Source organism: Sarcophilus harrisii, chromosome 6 (assembly GCF_902635505.1).
Source record: "Sarcophilus harrisii chromosome 6, mSarHar1.11, whole genome shotgun sequence".
NCBI classification, from domain to species: domain Eukaryota; kingdom Metazoa; phylum Chordata; class Mammalia; order Dasyuromorphia; family Dasyuridae; genus Sarcophilus; species Sarcophilus harrisii.
In genome coordinates, this window is record NC_045431.1 from 213,459,719 (window position 1) to 213,481,330 (window position 21,612).

At 35.1% G+C, this 21,612-nt stretch overlaps 1 protein-coding gene across 3 annotated transcripts in view; it reads left to right on the forward strand.

The window, feature by feature from the left end:
• BBOX1 (gamma-butyrobetaine hydroxylase 1) overlaps nt 1-15,421 on the forward strand; it is a 102,460-nt gene extending 87,039 nt beyond the window's left edge. For all 3 annotated transcript variants that reach the window (XM_031943457.1, XM_031943456.1, XM_023506306.2), the window contains 3 exons: nt 8,009-8,205; nt 13,191-13,357; nt 14,828-15,421. In XM_031943457.1, coding sequence (XP_031799317.1) covers nt 8,009-8,205; nt 13,191-13,357; nt 14,828-14,988 — 525 coding nt within the window. In that variant the 3' untranslated portion in view covers nt 14,989-15,421. The remainder of the gene's footprint in view (nt 1-8,008; nt 8,206-13,190; nt 13,358-14,827) is intronic.
• The last annotated feature ends 6,191 nt before the right edge of the window (nt 15,422-21,612 follow it).

The window sequence follows — 21,612 nt, forward strand, 5'->3', positions numbered from 1 at the left end:
AATAAAAAGATAATAAAATATAAAAAAGATAAATATGTTTGTATGTTTACATGTGTGTATGAATTCCCTTTGAAGATCTTAAACTAAATGCTAAATTACCACTTGTAATTGAAATCAATGAATGTTAGAGATGGGTTGAATTATATAATATCTTCAGGGTTCCCTTTCAATCCTGAAGTTCTAATTTTGTGTGTGCATTACATATAGGTCAATGATTCTTAACCCGGACCTGGGAACTTTTTCTGTACATATTTAGATAATTGCATTTGAATATAATCGGTAACCTCTTCAATGTGTTTATTTTTGCATTTTAAAATATTATTCTGAGGAGAGAGGAGTCTAGAGGTTTTATCATAATGCCAGAGAGGCCCTTGATATAAAAAAGGTTTAGAAGTCTAAGATCATTCTTACAGACAAGCAAGACAGCTTTGAAATATGATGGATTTATTCTATTACTTTGAATTTGTATACATACACACACACATATGAGAAATGTGTAGTTTCATAAACAATCCTTCTTTATGTCATGTATAGAAATGTTTATATCTGTGGCAGAGTGAGAGAGACAGATACAGAGATGGGGATGGGCAAAGGAGGGAGAGAAAGACATACAACAGACAGATGGGGAGAGGGGGGAGAAATAGAAGGAGTGAGGAAGGGACTCAACACTGGGGAAATCTATCCAGGTAACATCACCTAGCTGATCAGATTTTTAACATTGTTTCTATGGAATTAATGAGCCTCCTGTAATATAGTTTCATCTATATTCATATTTTTGTAGAACCAGTAAATTACTTTAGGTAAAATCTACCTATAGACAGGTATTAAAGCCTTGGCCAACAGTCAATAATGAAGTTCAGTTCACGAGTGATTCCATCTCAACATTTGCTAGGCACATGAATGTACAAGACACTGACTATGCTCAGTATTATTATACAAAGATAGTTATGAGACAAGGTCCAGCTCCAAGAAACTGACAACTTAGTGGAAGAAAAAGCAAGTCCACAAACCATTGGGACAAAAGAGAATGAGAGCATTATACAAAGCGAAGCAAAAAAACTCCTTGTCTGTATCATAGAGGAAATGACAACATAGTTGAACATTAAAGGAAAATCACCAGATGGAACTGGGAGTTGATGATAATTCCATTCCAAGAGTGAGGGACTACATGGGCACAGAAACAAAAGCTGAAGCTGGAAGGATAAATACAGAACAAACTACAAGGTGCTACTGGACGTCCTGGTGACTAAAAGAGTAGGAATCAAGTAGAACTGTGTCTAAATCCAGCTCCAGACACTTACAAGTTATCTAACCCTTCTCAGTCCCGGGATAATAATAGTACCTATTTCCTAGGATTATTGTGAAGATCAAATGAGATGTTAATACATACATATATATATATATATATATATATATATATACAAGTCTTTTGTAAATCTTAATAATAATAATCATGATATTAACTAGCATTGAGATACTTACTGTACAAAGAGAAAAGTTTATCTGGAAATCAGAGTACGTGGAATCCTAAGACATAGCTTTAGAATGGAAAGGATGCTTAAGAGTCTATGAGTCCATCCTCATGGCCTCATACAGCTGCCTAGCTATTTGAGTTTAGAGTCCTACAATTCTTAAATGCTTGAAGTGGGATTAAAAGGAATCAATTCCTGCTTCCTAGTCCAGCATTCTAACCATTATACCACAATGAATGGAAGAAGTATAAAGTAAAGCTGGATAGGTAGGTTAGAATCATTCTGGAGTGCATGTAATATCAAGATCATAAGGTTATTCAATGCAAAATTGAAACATCAAAGGTACCTCCTGGAAAGATTATTCAGATATGGGCATGAAGATCAGAGATTTAGAATTAAAAGACACAATATAGGCCTTCTAGTCCTATCTCTCCATCCTTCCTCCCTAATTTTACAGGAAAACTGATTAGTTTGTTTATGGTCACACAGGAAATCATCACTAGGATAGGATTTGAACCTTACCCCAGAACCACTGTTCTTTCCCATGTAGAAGATGAAGGGTCCAATCTTTTCAGACTTGGATGATTCACATTATGTCTTTTGTTCTCAATATTCACTGAATTCTTGGTAGGCCTGAGAGTTAGCATAGGGACAGAGACTTGGGTTCAGAACCAACAAGTGTTGGATTTGTGTCCCATTTCTAACACAGGTTGCTTTGTGAACCCGGGCAATTCACCTTAGCCTTTCAGTTTCCCAGAAACCTCTCTGAGAATATGGGATGCAAAAGAGATAGACACACATATTAGGAGAGTGAATTCCTTTATCAAGAGTTCCCTACATGATGATCACAGATCTAGTTAAAGTACCACCTCTCAATTGAAAAAAGAAACCCTATATATAAATTTCCCAAGATATGGTTTCTATCCTTCACATGGCTCATGCATATCAGAGATGACTATACAATAAGAAAAAAAGAACAATGTTGTCAGGATGTGCTAATTTAATAGATTTTAGGCATGAGACAATATTTTTGTAGTATTGCATGGTAAGGGGAGATTTTAAAGAAAATAGGATTAGAATTTGAGGGAATTAGGCAAACAAGTACGAACATCTCTCCATTTAACACAACATATCATAATAGCTCCATAACTTAGTCAATAATCTCATGAGTTATTGTGGCCAAAAATATATTATCACTATAGATCTTGACATGTATATTTATATATCACTAGGAGACCAGTTTCTAGGCTTAGGTAAGTCTGTCCTCAGATGACAGTCAAATATGTCATTGCCAAATCCAGACTTGAGTCCTTTCCATGTTGGCAAGTTCTCTTAAAGCCTGTACCCTGTTGGTATGGCCTTTGAGAATCTCAGGGTCACCTCTGTGACCTAGTGAGCCATTAGAGAGGGCTTTTCATGGAAGGCATGCTATCATTATTACAAATAATCCTGGCAATCTAAGGTTTGACTTCACATGTTTTAAATTACTGTGTTGATTCAAAAATACCATATGTGTTCTTTGAACTAAATGATGACAGAGAAGTGACCCTCCAGAGGCACCTTTGGGGGTGGGGGGGGGGGAAGAGAAACACAATGTGATTTGTTCTTAAGTCCGGAGGTTAAATGCCAGACTGATCAGCTCAGTCCTTTCTCTGCCAAAGACCAGTTGAGAAAGAAGGGAAATTCAAAGTTTTTTGAGGATGACACTCTCAATCCAAAGGCACTGCTTGATTTTCAAAAGTACTACTTTTCACAAAATTACATATTGTTTCTGGGACATAATCTAAACTTACATAAAACTGCTTAAATGACCCCGAGCATTTCCCTGCTGTATAATAATGACGCCTAACATTTGAACAGTGCTTTATACTTTTTTTAAAAATGCTTTTACATGCCTCTTATTCGAGCTTCCCAAGTATTCTTTGACAACTATAAGCTTTTAGAATAAAAATTTATTTAAAAGTAAATTCAAAATTTAATTATGTGTTTGTGTGCTGTTTCCACCCAGTAGAACAGAAGTGGTTTTTTCCCTATAATCCCCAAAACATCGGCCAGCACACAGTAGGTGCTTTGTGGATTCAACTGAAATTCACAAATAACTGCCTACTTTGTACAAGGCACAGTACGAGGCTCTTCAGGAGACAGTAGTCTCTGACCTAACAGAGTTTACACTTTACAGCTTAACTCATTTTACACTGAGAAAATTGAAATTTAGCAAAGTTACTGAGACAATGGCTAATAATGAACTATTTGTTGTATAATTAATCACTGCCCAGGATGAACCAGAACTCTTTCTGTCCAATCTTCCAAATTCTGAGTAACAGTTCTTCACTGTTTTGAGTCGCAGTTACCATATGTAAACAATGAATTTTTATAGAATCATTCAGATCTTGATTTCAAGTTCTATGATTCAGATACCTTTTTTTTTTCACAGCACTTCACTTTTTCATATCACTTGGCATAGTGTCTTGCACCACATATATGCTCAACAGATACCTCTTTTTGATTTAAAAAACTTGACAGTTTCCCAAGTTTTCATCTTCTCTTGGCTAATATATTATAGCAAAGTGGCGAGTTCTCTCGGATTCCAGACAAAATGATAAATAAAAAACATAAAAATACATGGGAGAGAATAGATACTCCAATGGATTTTTAGTAGAACTTAATTCTTGACATCTTTAGCTCTAATGGAATAGTGGTTAACCTGGGCCTAGTTAAAGTTTCCATTAAAAAAAAAAGTTTACCTATTACATAAAATTATTTCAATCCAGTGAACTGTAATTTTAATGGAACAAGCAGGTCAAACAGTTGAGGTTGATTTTTTTTTTTCCTTCCTAAAGGGATACCAAGTGGTCCAGGTGACAAGCTAGTTACCTGTTGTGAATTCATTTTGATCAAAATCACTAACACAAGACAGGAAGAGTAGGTTCACTCTATTAATTCAAAACACATGTGGCTTAGCTCATTGTCTTTATCTGCGCCAAAAATCACATGCTGCTACAAAGTAACATAAAAAGGCTTTTCAGCTCGGAACCATTTGCATGGAATAAAATTTGGTTTTATGTATGTCAGACACATATTAACCATTTGGATTAACACAAGTGTTAACTTGTCTGGCTCCTACATTTAAATTCTTTCACAAAATTATATTAAAAATCTAGATGGCCAAGACATCCGTGGTTCTTACCACACGTAAAAGAAATCACCTGGATTTTTAAGAGATTTTGTCCTCAAATGCGCAGTTCTCTTATGTTAAAATCTAAAACGTGATTTTAAGACCACTTTTCTACTTCCCTGAAGGAACCTTTTATATCATATCATCAGAGAATTTGGTTAATTTTGACATTGACTTTTCTGTTAACACATTTTTTTCTAATCACTTAATTCTCCATTATTCTGAATAAATTAGTTTGGTTTTAGGGTTTTTTTTTATTTTTATTCTGAACTTAAACACCAAATGAAATGAGCATTTCCACACACAAAGCAGAGCGGGAAAGAAGACTATATATTTAACTGCAGGTCTCTTATTATGTTGGTTTTGCTTTTTTTTTTTTTTTTTTTTTTTTTTTTGGCAAATATGATTAACTGAAGATGCAACTTTCAAAGTTGTCCTGCTTGTCTGTTATTCCCTCTGGCCTTTCTTGTGTTTTCATCTCACTTGGGGCGAGGGAAGGAGGAGCATGCTATTTCTAGTCTCCCTTTCTTTCACACCTACTTCCAATAGGAAGGAGGGAGCGTGAGAGGTAGGGAAGGGGAAAGGAAGAGAAGGAGGGAGGAAGGAAAAAAAAAATAGAGGGAGAGAGGGAGGATCTTGTAACTAATATGCACAATCAATTAAAACAAATTTCCACATTTGGCCATCTCCAAAAATGTATGTCTAATTATGAATCTTGGATCCATCACCTCTCTCAGGAAGTAAATAGCACATTTCATCCTTAGTTCTCATTAAAATATGAGTTCCTCTCCCTCCCTCAATGGCTTTGGCATAAAATAAGGGCTTTTAATAAATGCTTATTGAATGATTAACTCAGTAGAATCATGATTGGTCATTGATCAGAGTTCTAAAGACTTTAAAAATTATCTTTCCAACAATGTCACTGTAAAAATTGTTTTCCTGGCTCACTTCAATTTTGTATCAGTTCATGCTGATCTCTCCAGGTCTCTTTGCAATCATCCCTCTCATCTCCTTCAAGTACAATCATATTTCATTCAAATGCCACAATTTAGTTTACCATTACTCACCTGATGAATGGCCCCTTAGTTCTAATCCTTTGTCACTACAAATAACAACAACATGATAAATATTTTAGAGAGCTAGATCCTTCTCATTTTTCTTTATCTCTTTAGGTCCTAAAATTTAGGTTATAAACCTGGTGACTATATCACTGGGTCAAAGATTATGCTCAACTTTGTGATATTTTGGGGTATAACTCTAAATAGCTTTCCAGAATGGCAGGACTAATTCCCAGCTCTACCAAGAGTCTATTAATATACCTGTTTGGACACATCCCCAACCATATTTGCTATTTTCTCTTTTGTCATCTCAGCCAATTTGATGTGGGCATGAGGTGGTTAACTGACTTTGTGGGACTGGGGTTGGGGTGTTGCATCCCTGAAGATCTTAAGAAATTATGGCTATTTTCTTCTTTATTTCTTGAGACACTCAAATTTAAAGTACAGACCCAGTAGTGTTATCACCATATCAGATGGTATGTACAATTTAGTGACTTTAGGATCATAGTTCCATATTTCTTTCCAGGATGGCTAATTCATCACTCTACCAGTAATAGAGTGTATCTGTTTTTGTGCACTCCTTCAGTATTTGCCATTTTGTTTTTTTTCACTCATCTTTCCCAATCTGATATGGTATGAGATGGAAAATTTGTTTTATTTCCATGAAGATCATAACAATACATGATTGTTTTCTTCATAGTTTTGTTTTTTTTTAATCATTTTGATCTTTTGGACTACATTATTATTTTAATACATTTTAGCTCACAACAATAGTTTATGGCACATATTGTTTCTATTTGGCTATAAGAGCACTTTAAATATATAATTTAAGTTCTTTGAGGACAGAGAATCTTTATCTTTGTCTATGTGTCTCTAGATACTAATATATGATAGGCATTTAATAAATGGTTCATGATTAATTAATTGATAGATTTATATTTGTATTATAAAGCATAAAAGCTGGTACTTTGAAGTGGTAGCATTATTCTAAGTGGGACTTTGTGTTTCTACTAGACTGGAAGGAGTTACCATATTTTATATAATTATAACTCTCAATGGTACAAATCTGAATCCCATAATTTGAATTACTACATTCTCTATTGAACCTTGTAACAATCCTGTGAGGTTAAGTACTGTAATTACTAACCCCATTTTAAGGATGAACAAAGTAAGGCTCAGAAAAATGAAATTAATTTGTTCTTTGTCACATAGAGTGCTGGGGGATAGTAGGAAACATTATGCAGAGTTCTTCCCATTTCGACGCAGTCAGCTGCCACAATTGCTCAGCAAGCCAAAGAGGAGAGTCCTTCATGAGTTAATGCTGCTTTTTCCTCCCAAGCTTTGTGCACTCAATGAGGCTTTTTTCTCCTCATCTTCAAGTCAGGGTGGAAGTTAGGGGATTGTTATATTTGGCCTGTTGATTGGAGGGAGGCAGGGAAACCAAGCAAACTAATTTTAAAATTCCTTTTCACTGGACCTGCTACCTTCTAATATCTGAATTTGGTCATGTTTGGCTCTCCCATTCAGAGATCCTTCCACCAGACATTGGCTTTTGTTTTTATTTTACTTTGGCATGTACAGTTTTCACAGCTGAATGATGTTAAATGGCTTCTTCTTGACTAAAATAATTCTCTATATTTAGTTTTATAAAAACATCCACAGTGATAATAAAAATAAGTCACATATCCAAATAATTCAAAAGGACTCCTCCCAGAAGATTATGAAGAAACAAGGGATTTTTCAGTTTTCCTAAGAAGTCAACCTAATATTCTCATTCCTAATATTCTTTTGGTATAAAATTGATAAATACTTTATCTCCCTTTCATTTCCTTGTCCAACACCCTAGTTGACTGAGGTCACGATCACCCTCTCAATCTGAAACTACCCACCCACCTACTTCTCCCTCTTCAGTCTAAGAATACATTGACTGGATCATGCATCATATTATTAGTTCAATACTGCTCACCATTTAATATTTCTTCAGTAGTATGTTCAATTATCATTAAAATCTCATATTGTGATTTAACCCACTAGTCATTCAACAAAAATGTATTAAACACTTGTTATGTGTCGGGAACTGTTTTAAGTGTTAGACATACTTTACATCTAGGGGGTAGAAGTCAAGAATAGATTGAGTCTTATACTCCTATCAATCCCCTAGGATAACTTGAATACAAAATTTTGCTATACATGTTTGACTATATTTTTAATACTAATTTTGAGGATGCCAAAAAAATTGCTCTTAATCATGGGACATTTTTAATTAAGTATCTTCTAAAAACTATTTCTCCATTTAATTTCAGGTTCAATTCCTTCACTGCATAAAGCAAACGGCCACTGGTGGGGAAAGCGAAATTGTAGACGGATTCAACATATGCCTACAGCTCAAGGAACAAAATCCTAAGGCATTCCAGATCCTCTCCTCAACTTTTGTGGATTTTACAGATATTGGAGTTGACTTTTGTGACTTCTCAGTGCAATCCAAGCACAAAATTATAGAGTGAGTAATACCTTTTAAAATCATATGGATTATTAAGTGGATAGTATGAAAACATAAACAACAATGTGAGATTATGAGTTGGGTTCACTGAAAACAAGTCACTGACAAACTAATCTTACTTTCTGTTACGATTGTTGTGTCAAATTAAAAAGTGCCATAGGTATAGAATAGTAGATTTCATCAAGGCATAGATTTCCCATAGATTTAGAGCTACAAGGAACCTGCCTTAAGATTTCCAATATCCCTATGGATAAGAATAAACTGAACAACAGTAAATAGATGCGCTCACAGTCACTCAACAGCTGCCTGAGTTTCATCTGTAAAATGGAGATAAAAATAGCATCTATCTTCTAAGAATTATTATACGATGAAATACTATTATTTATAAAACATTTTTCAAATTTTAAAGCGCTATATAAATACTAGATAGTGTTATTAGCTAATTGATTATATACAGAATGGAAAATGAAAGGATCAATATCAGCCTAAACCAAATTTCTAGTGATATGCCACAATATTCTGTGCTCAGTCATATTCTGCTCAATGATTTAAAGATGTCAAAAGTATCTTTTATCATATTTGTGGGTAATACAAAGCTGAAATGGATACCAAATACACTGGTTGAGGAAAAACTAAGATTCATAGAGATTTCAACAGACTAGAACAAATGGAAAGATATGTTTTCACTTAATATTCTGCATTTGGATGAAAAATGAATTGTTTAAATCAAGAACAGAGACAGAATATAGCTTGATTGCTCTTTGTGTAACAAAGGCCAAGGAGATATCTGTGTACTACAAGTTTAATACAGCAGAGTGATGTAGCCCCTGATATATCTTTGCAATCAATCCCAGGCCCAAAATATAGCAAAGGTATCAATTATTCCATTATTCTCTCAACTGGTTAGACAAGATATAAAGCATTATGTTCAATTCTGGAAACTACTTTGACAAATAAACTCATATCCAAAGGAGAGAAATTAGGATGAGGAAAAGACTAAGACCATCTACAAGAAGCCTGTCCTCTTTCTCCTAACTGCTAGCATTTATTCTAATTTTTTACATATAGCTTGTCAGTATATAGTAGGTTACATGTTGTCTGTCCCATTTTACTCTGATCTCCTTGAGAACAAGGACTGTCTTTTACCATTCTTTATATCCACAGTACTTAGCACAGCTCCCAGAACTTAGTAGGCACATAATAAGTGTTTATGGAAACATATGTAAGACATGAACAGGCCTGAATTTTAGGAAGGTTATTTTGACTTCTGAGTGGAGGATGGACTTCAATGGGGAGAGACTTGTGGCAGGGAGGCCAAAAGTAGTGTAGACATAAGGTGATGGGGGGCTATCATCAGGTAGGTGACAGTGTCAGGAGAAAAGGGAGCTTATATAAGAGAGAGAACAATGTAACATCTGCAGAATTAGTGCTGATCTAAGTTGATAGAGGGAATTTCTTTGCTGGAAGTTCCCTATTCCTCCTAAAATAAAAATGATAATTATAATAATATTTATTATTTGATACATCTGATATCTGAAATATAATATTTATTATCTGATACTTCAAAAGTTAACAACGAAACACATATACATCATCTCAGACAACAAGGTTGCACTAGATGATCTCTCAGATTCCTTCAACTGTAAAATCCCATCTCTAATGGAAAGAAGCATCTGGGTATGTAAGTGCAAAAGTGAGACAGTTGTTGCCCATAAGGAATTTATAATTTTTCAGTGGATTAAAAATTTGCAGATAAGTCAACTCAGGATACAGATAAAATAACTATATGGTGATTTGTTTGAGATAATTATGGAACACATAGGTGGAGATCTCCATCAGGCAGCTGGAAATGTGAGCATGGAACTCAGGTGAGGGGTGTGAACTGGATATGTAAGCTTGAGAGTCATATGCCTAGAGATGATAGATTAAAGAAGTGAATAAAATAATCAAGAGAGAATGAGAAAGAAGGAGAGAAATAAGAGTAGAACTAAGACAAAACATTAGATTAAAAGCCAGGAATCCCATGTTCTCATTGTGGAGCTAAAGCTAAGTAGCTCTATTACCTTGACATGATGCAATTGCATCTATTGATAGGGCACTGGAAATATGGACTTGAAGTTAGAAAGTTGTTGTTGTCCAGTGATTTCAAATTGTATCCAACTCTCCATGACACCATTTGGGGTTTTCTTGGCAAAGACACTGGAGTGATTGGCCATTTCCTTCTCCAGCTCACTTTACAGATGAGGAAACTGAGGCAAACAGGATGAAGTGATGTAACCAAGGTCATAAAACTACTAAGTGTCTAAGGACAGATTTGAACTCAGGAGGATGAGTCTTCCTGACTCTAGAGTCAATCCTCTAAAAGCTATCTGGAATCAAGAAAATTTCAGTTAAAATCCAGCCTCAGATATTAACTAAGTGACCCAGGATAAGTCATTTACTTTTCTGAGCGTCACTTTCTATAAAATGAGGGATTTTGACTCTATGGCTTCTAATCTCCCTTCTAACTCTAGATTTATGACCCTGAGAGGACCCCATGATTTCATCTCTCTGGGTCTAAATTCTTTTTGCTGAGTTTGTTCTCTTGAAATTGTCTATTACTCCTAAAAATGAAGTATAATTTTTTAATTCATTTAACATATAATTTAATTACTAGACTTCAGATTAATTGAGGGTCATTAATTGAGTACAGATTTATTCATCCATAAAATTATGGGGTTGGATTACTTGATCCTTAAGGCCCCATCTGCCTTCCAGATTCTGAAATCCTACAATGCTGTAAGAGACAAGTACGGGCAAAGAAGCTCAAACCAATGTCAATTATTTCATGATGATGTAATGTTTATAATATAACAATATGATATTTTCTTTCAAATGAGAGTAATTAAGAAAATTAATCTTAGAATACATCAGTATGGGGGCAGCTAGATGGCACAGTGAATAAAACATCAGTCCTGAAGTCAGGAGGACCAGAGTTCAAATCTAGCCTCAGACACTTCTGAGCTGTGTGACCATAGGCAAGTCATTTAATCCCAATTGCTTTGCAAAAAATAAAAAAATAAACAAATAATATAAATATAGAAGTATTTCTATATTTCACTCAAATTAAGGGTCTACATTATATTAAGTATAGGTAAAATAACTCACTTGGCTAGCAATGCGGTATTCAAATTGTAACTTTTGATGGTCAACTGAAAAAGATCAATATAGTTAAAAAAAAACCTTGTGAATCCTGGCTGTTGATACTAAAGACCCTTTGGGATCTCTCACTATTGTCTCTTGTATCCAATAGAAGTAAAAACTCATGTTTAATCTGGAGGAGAAAAGTCTGACATAGGCAGAACTGCTGCCTTCACATTTCTGAAAAGCTATTGTGTGTAGGAAAGTGACTGAGAACAAAATGGTTTATTGGAATTGATGCCCAGTGTTGGCAGATCAGTGAGTCCAAGACAAGTTACAATAGACCTTAACTATAACTCATTATTTAGCTTGGCAAATGCCTTTGCTCAAAAACTTGGAATCTTGGCTCTTAGAACAACTAGCCTTAAAAAGGGTGGAGGAAGGGCTTGGGGGGTAGAAAAAGAAATGCATTAATCTCTGCTTCATGGCTTCCAGTTTTATAGGCCGTTCTCTATTCCCTCTCTTCATCTTCTTTTTTCCTTCTTTCTTATTCCTGGTCCAGAAAGTTTGAATCAATTTGTTTCTTCTGTTCCAAAAGAATTAGATTCTGTCCTTAAGGTTTGGAACAGACTTTGAAATAGTGGTAGTGACTGAGCTTGAATCTATAATTTGGAGTCCGTATCTACTCAATAAGGAAGCCCTGTACACACCATCCAAACAATTAAAAAAAAGGGAGAGGGAGGGAGAGAGAAAATAGAAGGAAAGCGAGCCATGGTACAGTGGAAAAACCATTTGCTTTGGGAGCATGGGACTTGAATTAAAATGTCATTTTTTACGCATACTAGCCATGTGATGTTGAACAAGTTAATTAATTTCCTTGGGCCTCAGTTTGCTCATCCGTCAATTGGGACGGGGTAGTAAACTAGGTACTTTCTAAGATCCCTTCCAGCTTCATCTTTAGGACTCTATACAAGCCATTGCAAGGTAGAAGAATGATTCAGCTTGTTCTGCCCTGTCCAGAGCAGGGGTTCTATATTTCGGTATGTCAGAAACACCTATGTCAAGCGGTATAATTTCTGGACTACTCAGAATAACATTTTAAAATGCAAAATAAATAAACTAGATTATAAAAGAAACTAAAATGTATTGAAAATTAATTATTTTTAAAATGTTTGTTTATAGACCTCAGGTTGAGAACTTCTGGTATAGAGGGCAGACCAGAAATAAAGGGTGAAAGATAAAGGAGATAGATTTGACAGCAAGAGCTATCAAAAAAGAAAATTGAACAGGCTGCCACGGTTGTTGAAAACTTCCATACCAAGGCTTAGATCTTCTCCTGAGACATTTCTTTATCCTCTCAATGAAAAAGGGAAGAGATTAAAATGTACAAACTCTTTAAGCAGCGAGCTTGACAGTGATAACCTGGTAAGATTCTAAAACACATGCTTAAAGGAGAGGATTTCTAAGCACTTGAGAAAAGAAACAAAGATCATTACACTTCAACATGGCTTCCTCAAGAAAAGGATAAGGTCAGACTAACCTGATTTCCTTTTCTGACATGATAACTCAACTGGCTAATTAAGAAATATGCTATTAGTACACTTTCCCTCTATTTTAGCAGACTATTTCACTATGACTCATGTTATGATTGTTCATATTGGCCAACTTTACAACTGCCTGTGGTTTAGTAGGAGGGATTCATACTATAGCTACCAGTTGAACTGGATGACCTGTCAGGTCCTGGTGATGGGGTCTTTGAGTTATTATGATCCTAATAAAAAGAATGATTTCTTTAAAAAAAAAAAAGGATATAGCTGTGGCTTGGGCTATTTAAAATTAAAATACCTTTCAAATATTTTTTACAGAGTAGACAATAGAGGTCAAGTGATTCGCATCAACTTCAATAACTCAACCAGAGATACAATATTTGACATCCCTGTTGAAAAAGTACGGCCATTCTATGCTGCCCTGAAAGAGTTTGTTGACTTGATGAATCACAAAGAAAACAAGTTTACCTTCAAGATGCATCCAGGTCAGTATGTGAGCTTTGATCAATGTAGAAAAAGAGAGGCTTTTTGTATTTATTAATTAACCAAAGCATAATGTAGAATGGGAATTCTCAAACCAAAGGTCCATGAACTTTTAAAATATATATTTTTTGGTAAATATACTTCAATATGTTTGGACTTCAGTTGTTTTGGTGGGGTTCTGGTAATCACATACATATTACTTGTTACCTTTAATAATACATTCTGAGAAGGGATCAATAAGTTTCACCAACTTGCCAAAGAGGTTCAGTATATAAGATAGCTGAGGGATTTCTGATTACACAGTTTAAATTTGTTAAATTTGTTAAACTACTGAAGAATGCTATTCCTCTATGATAGCATTTTATGCCTGATACTCATTTATCAAAAAAAAAAAAAAAAAAAGGAGGGGGCTAATTATTAATTCCTAAGTTTTGAAAAACTAGAAAGATTCACCATTCATCTCATTTAAAACTATATTTAGTAAGGAAATACTATTTGCAACAATCAAGTATCATTTGTATCCTGGAAGTTCTAATTCCCCTACTTCCAAAACTTCAGACTGTAAAAGACATGAATCACGGTCTTTCTTTTTGCATGTAATTGTATCCCTGGTTCTTAGTACAGTATCCAGCACATAGTGAAAACTTAAGAAATATTTATTGACTGATAATTTACATATTAAACTTACAAAACAAGAAACTATTTTAAACAAATGAAAAGAGGAAACATTCTTATTTTTTTCAGCGTATTTCTATAGACATGAACCCTCCCAACTGTCCTTAGCTTTATAACATGTTAAATGGAAAGAACTCTAGAAAAGGGATAATTATTTTCTGTCTATAGACCTTGATTGACATAATAAAAAAAAAAAAACTACACTGGTTTGAAATGAAGAGATCTGGAATTTTATCAGTCGATCCATAAACATTTATTAAGAGCTGACTTATATGCCAAGTACCAATGATACAAAGGCAAAAAACAAACAAACAAAAAAAAAACAATACTTGACTTCAAGGAAGTTGTATGCTGTCATCCCAGCTCTAGGTATTGCATTGTGATCTTTGGATAAATCATTTTTCCATTAAAGGCCCTCAGTTTCCTCATCTGTAATAGGTGGACTAGTTGAAGTCAAATTTCCCTCCCAACTCTTTGATTCTATGAATCTTGCTGATAAATATGTCATATCAGTTTCTGGTTTTTGTGCTTTCTTCCTATCTAAAGTGGAAAAATTGTTCCTTTCCATGTCTTAGTAACATGAAAGATTCCCCTGATTTAAGTTTCACTGTAAAAATAACAGTTTGCCATATTATAGCAACACCAGAATCTTCAAGAAGGCTACTACCTTTAATTTCAGTATCACGAGTCCTAAATTAGCTTACGCCATGGTTAGACTCAAGTGAAGAAAGATATGATAAGTGATGACACTGATTCTTAAAGTATTTGCATTTATGTTTCACAATGATTGGTTCTAGGTGACGTCATTACATTTGATAATTGGCGTTTACTTCACGGCCGACGGAGTTATGAAGCAGGAAAAGAAATATCTCGCCATCTTGAAGGTGCTTATGCGGACTGGGATGTGGTTATGTCAAGGCTCCGTATCTTAAAGAAGGTTGTCAAAAGTGAAAATTAAATTTACTAGCTGCACTTTTGATTTTAGTGGAACTAAGGATGATTTTGTAAGATACAACATACTTAATCTCCACTTGCCACAATCACTAGTATTACATAAATGGTCCTATCTCATAGACATTAATTTCTTTAATGTTAACAATGCAGCCAAATTTGCAAGGTTACTGTTTTCTCTGTTTCTGCAAATGTTATGGTAATGATACTGGATCCAGAAAAGAGATGAAGAAAGACATCCCTCTTCTTTCCTTGGAAGGGCAAGGACTGTGGGTACATAATATTATTTATGTCATCATATGGTGTTGCAGTGTCAATTAGTTTTACTCATTTTTCTTTTGCATTAGAGGAAACTCAGTAATAGGGAGTAAGAGGGGAGCTATATCTAGAAATGACTAATATAAAAATAAAAGTTACCAATAAAACTTTTTTAAATGCTATGATAATTCATTTTCTTTTCAATTTTATTTTTTGTAGGTAATTTGTTCCTTGATTATTAATTTTATAAGTAACTATTGTATCCATAAAAATGAACTTTCTAATTATTATGTTCCAATTACTTAATGAGGTACTCTTTGGATACTAACAGAAAGAAAACAAAAAAAGACACCAGAAGGAGGTCCTGGTTACATAAATAGAGAGGATATCTTTGTACAACTGTGGGCTTATAACTTAAGGAGGACATGATACCCTTTTTTAAAATCTCATAGAAATTACAAGATTTTTTGCAAGTAAAATAAATACCTAAACAATTAGATATTCATTGTTCACGGGTGGGCTATAATAAAATTAATGATACAGCTCCAATTAAATTAATAAAGCATTTACTAAGCTTTCTATGTGCTAAACTCTGGGAATGCAAAAATAAAACAGACTATATTTTTAAGAAACTTGTATTCTATCAGAAAAACAAGTACCCATAAGATTATAAACATCTAACATATGCAATTTTTCTCTCCACTCCCTCCCAGCTCAATTGTTAAAATCAGCACATGTTCACATATCATGATCCAGTTACCAAGATACCTTCCATAAGGTAGGAATTCTCTGATTTGAGAATTTGGCTAGTTGAGCAAACAAATTAGCCATGTCTTTGGAGGTATAACATAGCTCATTTCTAGATAAGTTTCAGAAATTTGGAAGTTTGAGAGTTTGAAACCAGTATTCTTAAGTATAGAAAGAAGAAGACCCATGAGAGAGGAAAGGCGAGGGTTTTTTTCTCTCCTTCCTCGACTTAACCCTTGGTCATATTGCTTTGAGGTGGAGCATTGAATCCATCTTATAACAGAGTCACAATCTCTAAATATTTGGATAGAGAGAGGGAACCACTTGAAGGAGGAAGCAGCTTCAAGGGACAGAATGCTTTGCCAGCAGAGAAGAAAACTAGCTATGGAGAAGAACAGAAACTTGGAACCCACCCAAGAAGCACAGTTCTCAAAATAAGCAGTTAGGATGAGGGCTAGGTATGATGACGCAGAAGAAGAAAACCAATAAGGAGTGAACCCCTTGCCCCCACAATGGGAAGGATACCCTCCCCCAAATGCTGACATCCAGAGATAAAACCCTGGTCACTAACTATAGACAATCCCAGAATGGCATCCTTGTAGATAGAATTCACAACATAAATGAAATAGATTTTGTGCCTCATTTATGGAATTAGTCCTTGTATTCAAAGACCTGAGAGGCAGTTTGGTGTAATAGATAGTGCACTGAGCTTGTAACTACAAGATTTGAGGTTGATTCTCAGATTTGTCATTTGTTACACCTGCATGATGTTGGGTAAGTCATTTGTTCACTTTCCCATGAAACTAATCTGTGGTCTTTACTTTCCTCATTGTTAATATAAAACTAGATAACTACTAAATTTCTTGTAGTCTCTGTATGTTATTATGAAATCCATCGAGTTCTTAAGCCTTTCATTAGATTGCTTTAATGACTTCATCTCCATCCCTTCCAACCTGGCACCTTTTATTCATCATGTTCTTCTCCATCAGACTCCTTAAGGAGATGGTGTTTTCTGCCACTAACCTTCCATGTTTATTGGAGTTTTTAAAAAAATCTGCAAGGAAATGGGGATTGTCGAAATGCATGTAATCTCTACAATTTCCAAAGTGTTAGAGATGACATGACATATTATGGGCTACAGCCATTGTTACAGTTTAAGGATGATTAGGTTTCCTGGATACAATACCCTACAGATTTGACTTTCCACCAAACTCATAATATAGTTGATGTTACTTGGATTAGAACCCAGGCCTGGAATGTCAAAATGAGATTGTCTGCCAACATTAGTTGTCTGATCTTGGAAAGGACTTTTGTTGTTGTTATTGTGTTGTTGCATTGAATACCATCTTTAGTTCATCTGAATAGCTTGAGAAGTCACCAAAGATCAAACCCTGAGATTCTCTTCAGCCCTTTCAGTTGCAAATGGCACATCTCCCAAATGAGAGAGGGGAAAAACAGCTGAGAATAAGGTAAGGTTCTTCTCCAGAGGAGTTGCAAGGAACAAGTCAGATTTATGCTATAAAAACAACATGAGATTTTCCAGTTGAACTGTACTGTTCTCATCAGGCTCTCTCTCCATAACACACAAACTCTCTATAGGTGAATCTTTGCTTCTGGAGCCACTCTGTGCTATTGTGACTATTGGGGGTCTTGCATAGAATGCATGAAACGTCACATCATGAAATAAACATCCACCTATATGTACCATAGGCAATATGATTTTCTGATATTAAAAAATGCATAATTTTTCAAAGTCATCAATATCCTATGTTTTTGGACCCTAGTGAATTTCCTACTCTAAGTCATAATACTCATTTTCTTTTTTTTTTTTGACATTGTTTTGACCAGCCCTCTTCTTTCAGTCTTAATTATTTTCCCATTTTCACAGCCAAGCCCTTTGTTCAGTTCAAGACTGCCTTAATCATAGCATTTCTCTAGTATAGTAAGTACAATATCTTCTTTGTCCAATCACAATTATGACTGTAGCACCCTCATTCTTCCCAAAGGAAGAGACCATCCCATGATGCATGAAAGGGGAGGAAAACTGACCCTGACCTCATAAGTCAAGCCTCATGTCTTAATTTGTTACAGGGTTAGAGCACAAGTGGCCCACTGAATGGGGCCAGGATCAGGACCATCCCCATGCATGTTCCATGAATGTTCCCACCACAATGTCCAAGTTGTCACTCTGTCTGACATGTTCTTATCCCTCCCTTCTACCTGATAGAATTCCAACCTTCCATCAAAGCATAGCTCAAAGGCAACCAGTTACACACCTTTCTAGATTCTTTTACCATTTTGAATTTTTACTTTTTTCCCCAAACAAATTATTTATGCATTTACTTTGCAAATTTTTTGTTTGTAATTATACATGGACATGTTTTGCCCCTATTAAAATGTAGGCATCTTGAGGACAGGATCTATTTCTTTTCTTTTTCTTTATGCTCATACTGTGGCTTTGCCAGAGACTCCCGAGAATTTCCTTAGAGGTAGATAAGCAGAAAATGCCAACTTTGGCATCAGAAATGAAAAATCAGGAACCTGGGTTTGCCAAATTTGAGAGTGACTTCTTGCGAAGACCATACATACATGTGTGTATACACACACACACACACACACTCCTCTTTCCTTCTCTTGTGGTGGCCAGAAAAATCAAACTTTGATTTTATATTTCTGATTGTCCCAATCCCTTTCAACGTTTGATCTTTTTCTAAGCGAAATTAATATTAAGACTTATTGCCTCATGTATCATTGGCAAATGGACTGGACTACTTTTCATTGACCTTTGCTAAGCCATATTTTATTCTCTTCTCAAAAACAGGCTTCTGTGAGTAAAATACTTTATAAACATATTTTAAAACACCATATACTGTCCCTATGAGTTATATTGCTGAATATTTGTGTGACATCAGGTGCCATTTGTAACTGTTTCTTATTTCCTCCAAGATAACAATAGAAGAAAGAAGTAACAGCAGTAGCAATAGCAGAAGCAATAGCAGCAGAAGCAGTAGAAGTAGCAGTAAGCAGTAATAGTAGCAGCAAGTAGTAGCAGAAAAGGAGTAAGTAGTAGCAGAAAAGGAGTAAGTAGTAGCAGAAAAGGAGTAAGTAGTAGCAGAAAAGGAGTAAGTAGTAGCAGAAAAGGAGTAAGTAGTAGCAGAAAAGGAGTAAGTAGTAGTAGAAAAGGAGTAAGTAGTAGTAGAAGAAGTAGGTAGTAGTAGAAGAAGTAGGTAGTAGTAGAAGAAGTAGGTAGTAGTAGAAGTAGAAGTAGTGAGTAAATAGAAGTAGTGAGTAGTGAGTAGCAGTAGAAGTAGTGAGTAGTGAGTAGTAGTAGAAGTAGTGAGTAGTAGTAGAAGTAGAAGTAGTGAGTAGTAGTAGAAGTAGAAGTAGTGAGTAGTAGTAGAAGTAGAAGTAGTGAGTAGTAGTAGAAGTAGAAGTAGTGAGTAGTAGTAGAAGTAGTAACAGCAGAAGTAGCTAGTAGTAGTAAGTAGTAGTAAGTAGTAGTAAGTAGTAGTAAGTAGTAGTAAGTAGTAGTAAGTAGTAGTAAGTAGTAGTAAGTAGTAGTAAGTAGTAGTAAGTAGTAGTAAGTAGTAGTAGTAGAAGCTAGTAGAAGTAGTAAGCTAGTAGTAGAAGAAGGAGCAGTAGTAGTAATAGAAGTAATAGTAGTAGTAATAGAAGAAATAATAGTTAATAGCAGTTAGAAGTAACAGTACTTGTACTTATATAGTATTTTAAGGTTTGCAAAGATCTTTTGCTATGTTATCTCATTTGAAATAAAAACTGCAAAATAATATAACATTTTGATACTTACTATGACCTTTTACGGAAGGTCTTTGACCTAATAAAATTTTTGAAAAGGCTTCTTTTACCAGCTACATGGAATTTTTTCCTCTAAAGACCCATGGAATGCATAATGGCTATACTGTGAATTAGCTCAGAACCTTATTTCAGCAGGAAATTAATTATTTTTCTTACTACAGCTAAATATTAACAATGTAAGAGGAATGCAGATGGGGTTAGCAGATGTTATTAAAGGAAATATTTTCTGCCTTATGACTATAGCATTGATGTAAGCACTTAATCATATATTTGGGCAGCATAAAAACAATTTTACAACAGATTTGTTTATGGGATTGGAGCCCACTGTCAGCCTGCATTGATTCCTGCAGTAATGTGCTTTAATGAAACATTGGAGTGGAGTGAAATTTTTTGCCTCCAAAGTCATTTCCTATGCGGCCGGGCCATTTTGTTAGCTCAGAAACTGGAAAGGTTTTTAGTGCCACTGTCTAATGAATGTCATTCGATTCAATCTAGCAATAAGTGACCAGCCTGGAATAAGACCTTAAAAAAATTGAAATAGTCCAAAAGAGAAGTTTCTAAGATCTTGGGTAGAATCTCCAAGGCAAAACATGGAAACACTCAAAAAATATATGAAAAGTCAGGCCTGATGACCCCTGAAGTTTGCTGTTTGACCTTGGGAAAATCATGTAACCTTTCTGGGTCTCAATTTCCTCATCTGTAAAATGGGGTGATTGGACTAGATGGATTCTTGGCTCGATGATCTCATGATCTTAAGAGGCAGAGAAGGCCTATGTCCCATACTGAATCACAAGCAGTCATCTTTTCTGAGAGAATATTTGTGAATTTGTTTAACAGTACCGAGTACATAGTAGGATCTTAATAAATGCCTAGACATAATGAAAGCATATACATACGCATGTGCACACACATTCAAAATTAGAAGGAACCTAAGTAGCAATTAATCCAACCCATACCTAAAAGGAAGAAAAATTTCCTTTCTTCCTGTTTTCTTTCCTTCCATTAGAATACCCTTACACAGGAGCACAACATAGCATTTACACTCTTTCTGTTATCGTTTGCTTGCTTTTTGTTTTTCTTCTCAGGTTATTTTTACCTTCTTTCTAAATCTGATTTTTCTTGTACAACAAGATAACTGTATAAATATGTATACATATATTGTATTTAACATACACTTCAACATTAACATGTATAGGACTACCTGCCATCTGGGGAGGGGGTGGAGGGAAAGAAAGGAAAAGTTGGAACAGAAGTTTTTGCAAGGGTCAATGTTGAAAAATTACCCATGCATATGTTTTGTTAATTAAATAATAAAAAAGAATATCCTTACACATAAGGATTGCTCCAGTAACCACATTTGTATCTTTAGTACTTCGTGCATAGAAAGCTTGTTGGTTGATGGTCCAAGGTCACACAACCTACTACACAAAAGTAAAATCCAGACCCAATCTTTTTCCAATTCAGTGCATGTGTGTCTATGTGTGTTCATGCACGCATGCACACACCCATGCATATAAGCACACACTACCATAGCAAACTGTTCATCTGGAAGATCTGACAGGTACTACGGTTCCAAATTAATTCTGTCAAAATAAAAGTATCAATGATCTTCTCCTATTGCATCGCCTTATGACATTTCAGAGTATTGAATAATACATGCAGTTATCACTTCCCACTTCAATATTTCAAATCAAAGATACTTTCCTTTTCACTGGGCTTAAGCCACGGTGTTAGATCAAACACAGATATGGGTCTGAGTGGTTGATGTCTAGATGTATTCAATTCAATTAAGCCAACATTGATTGGAATA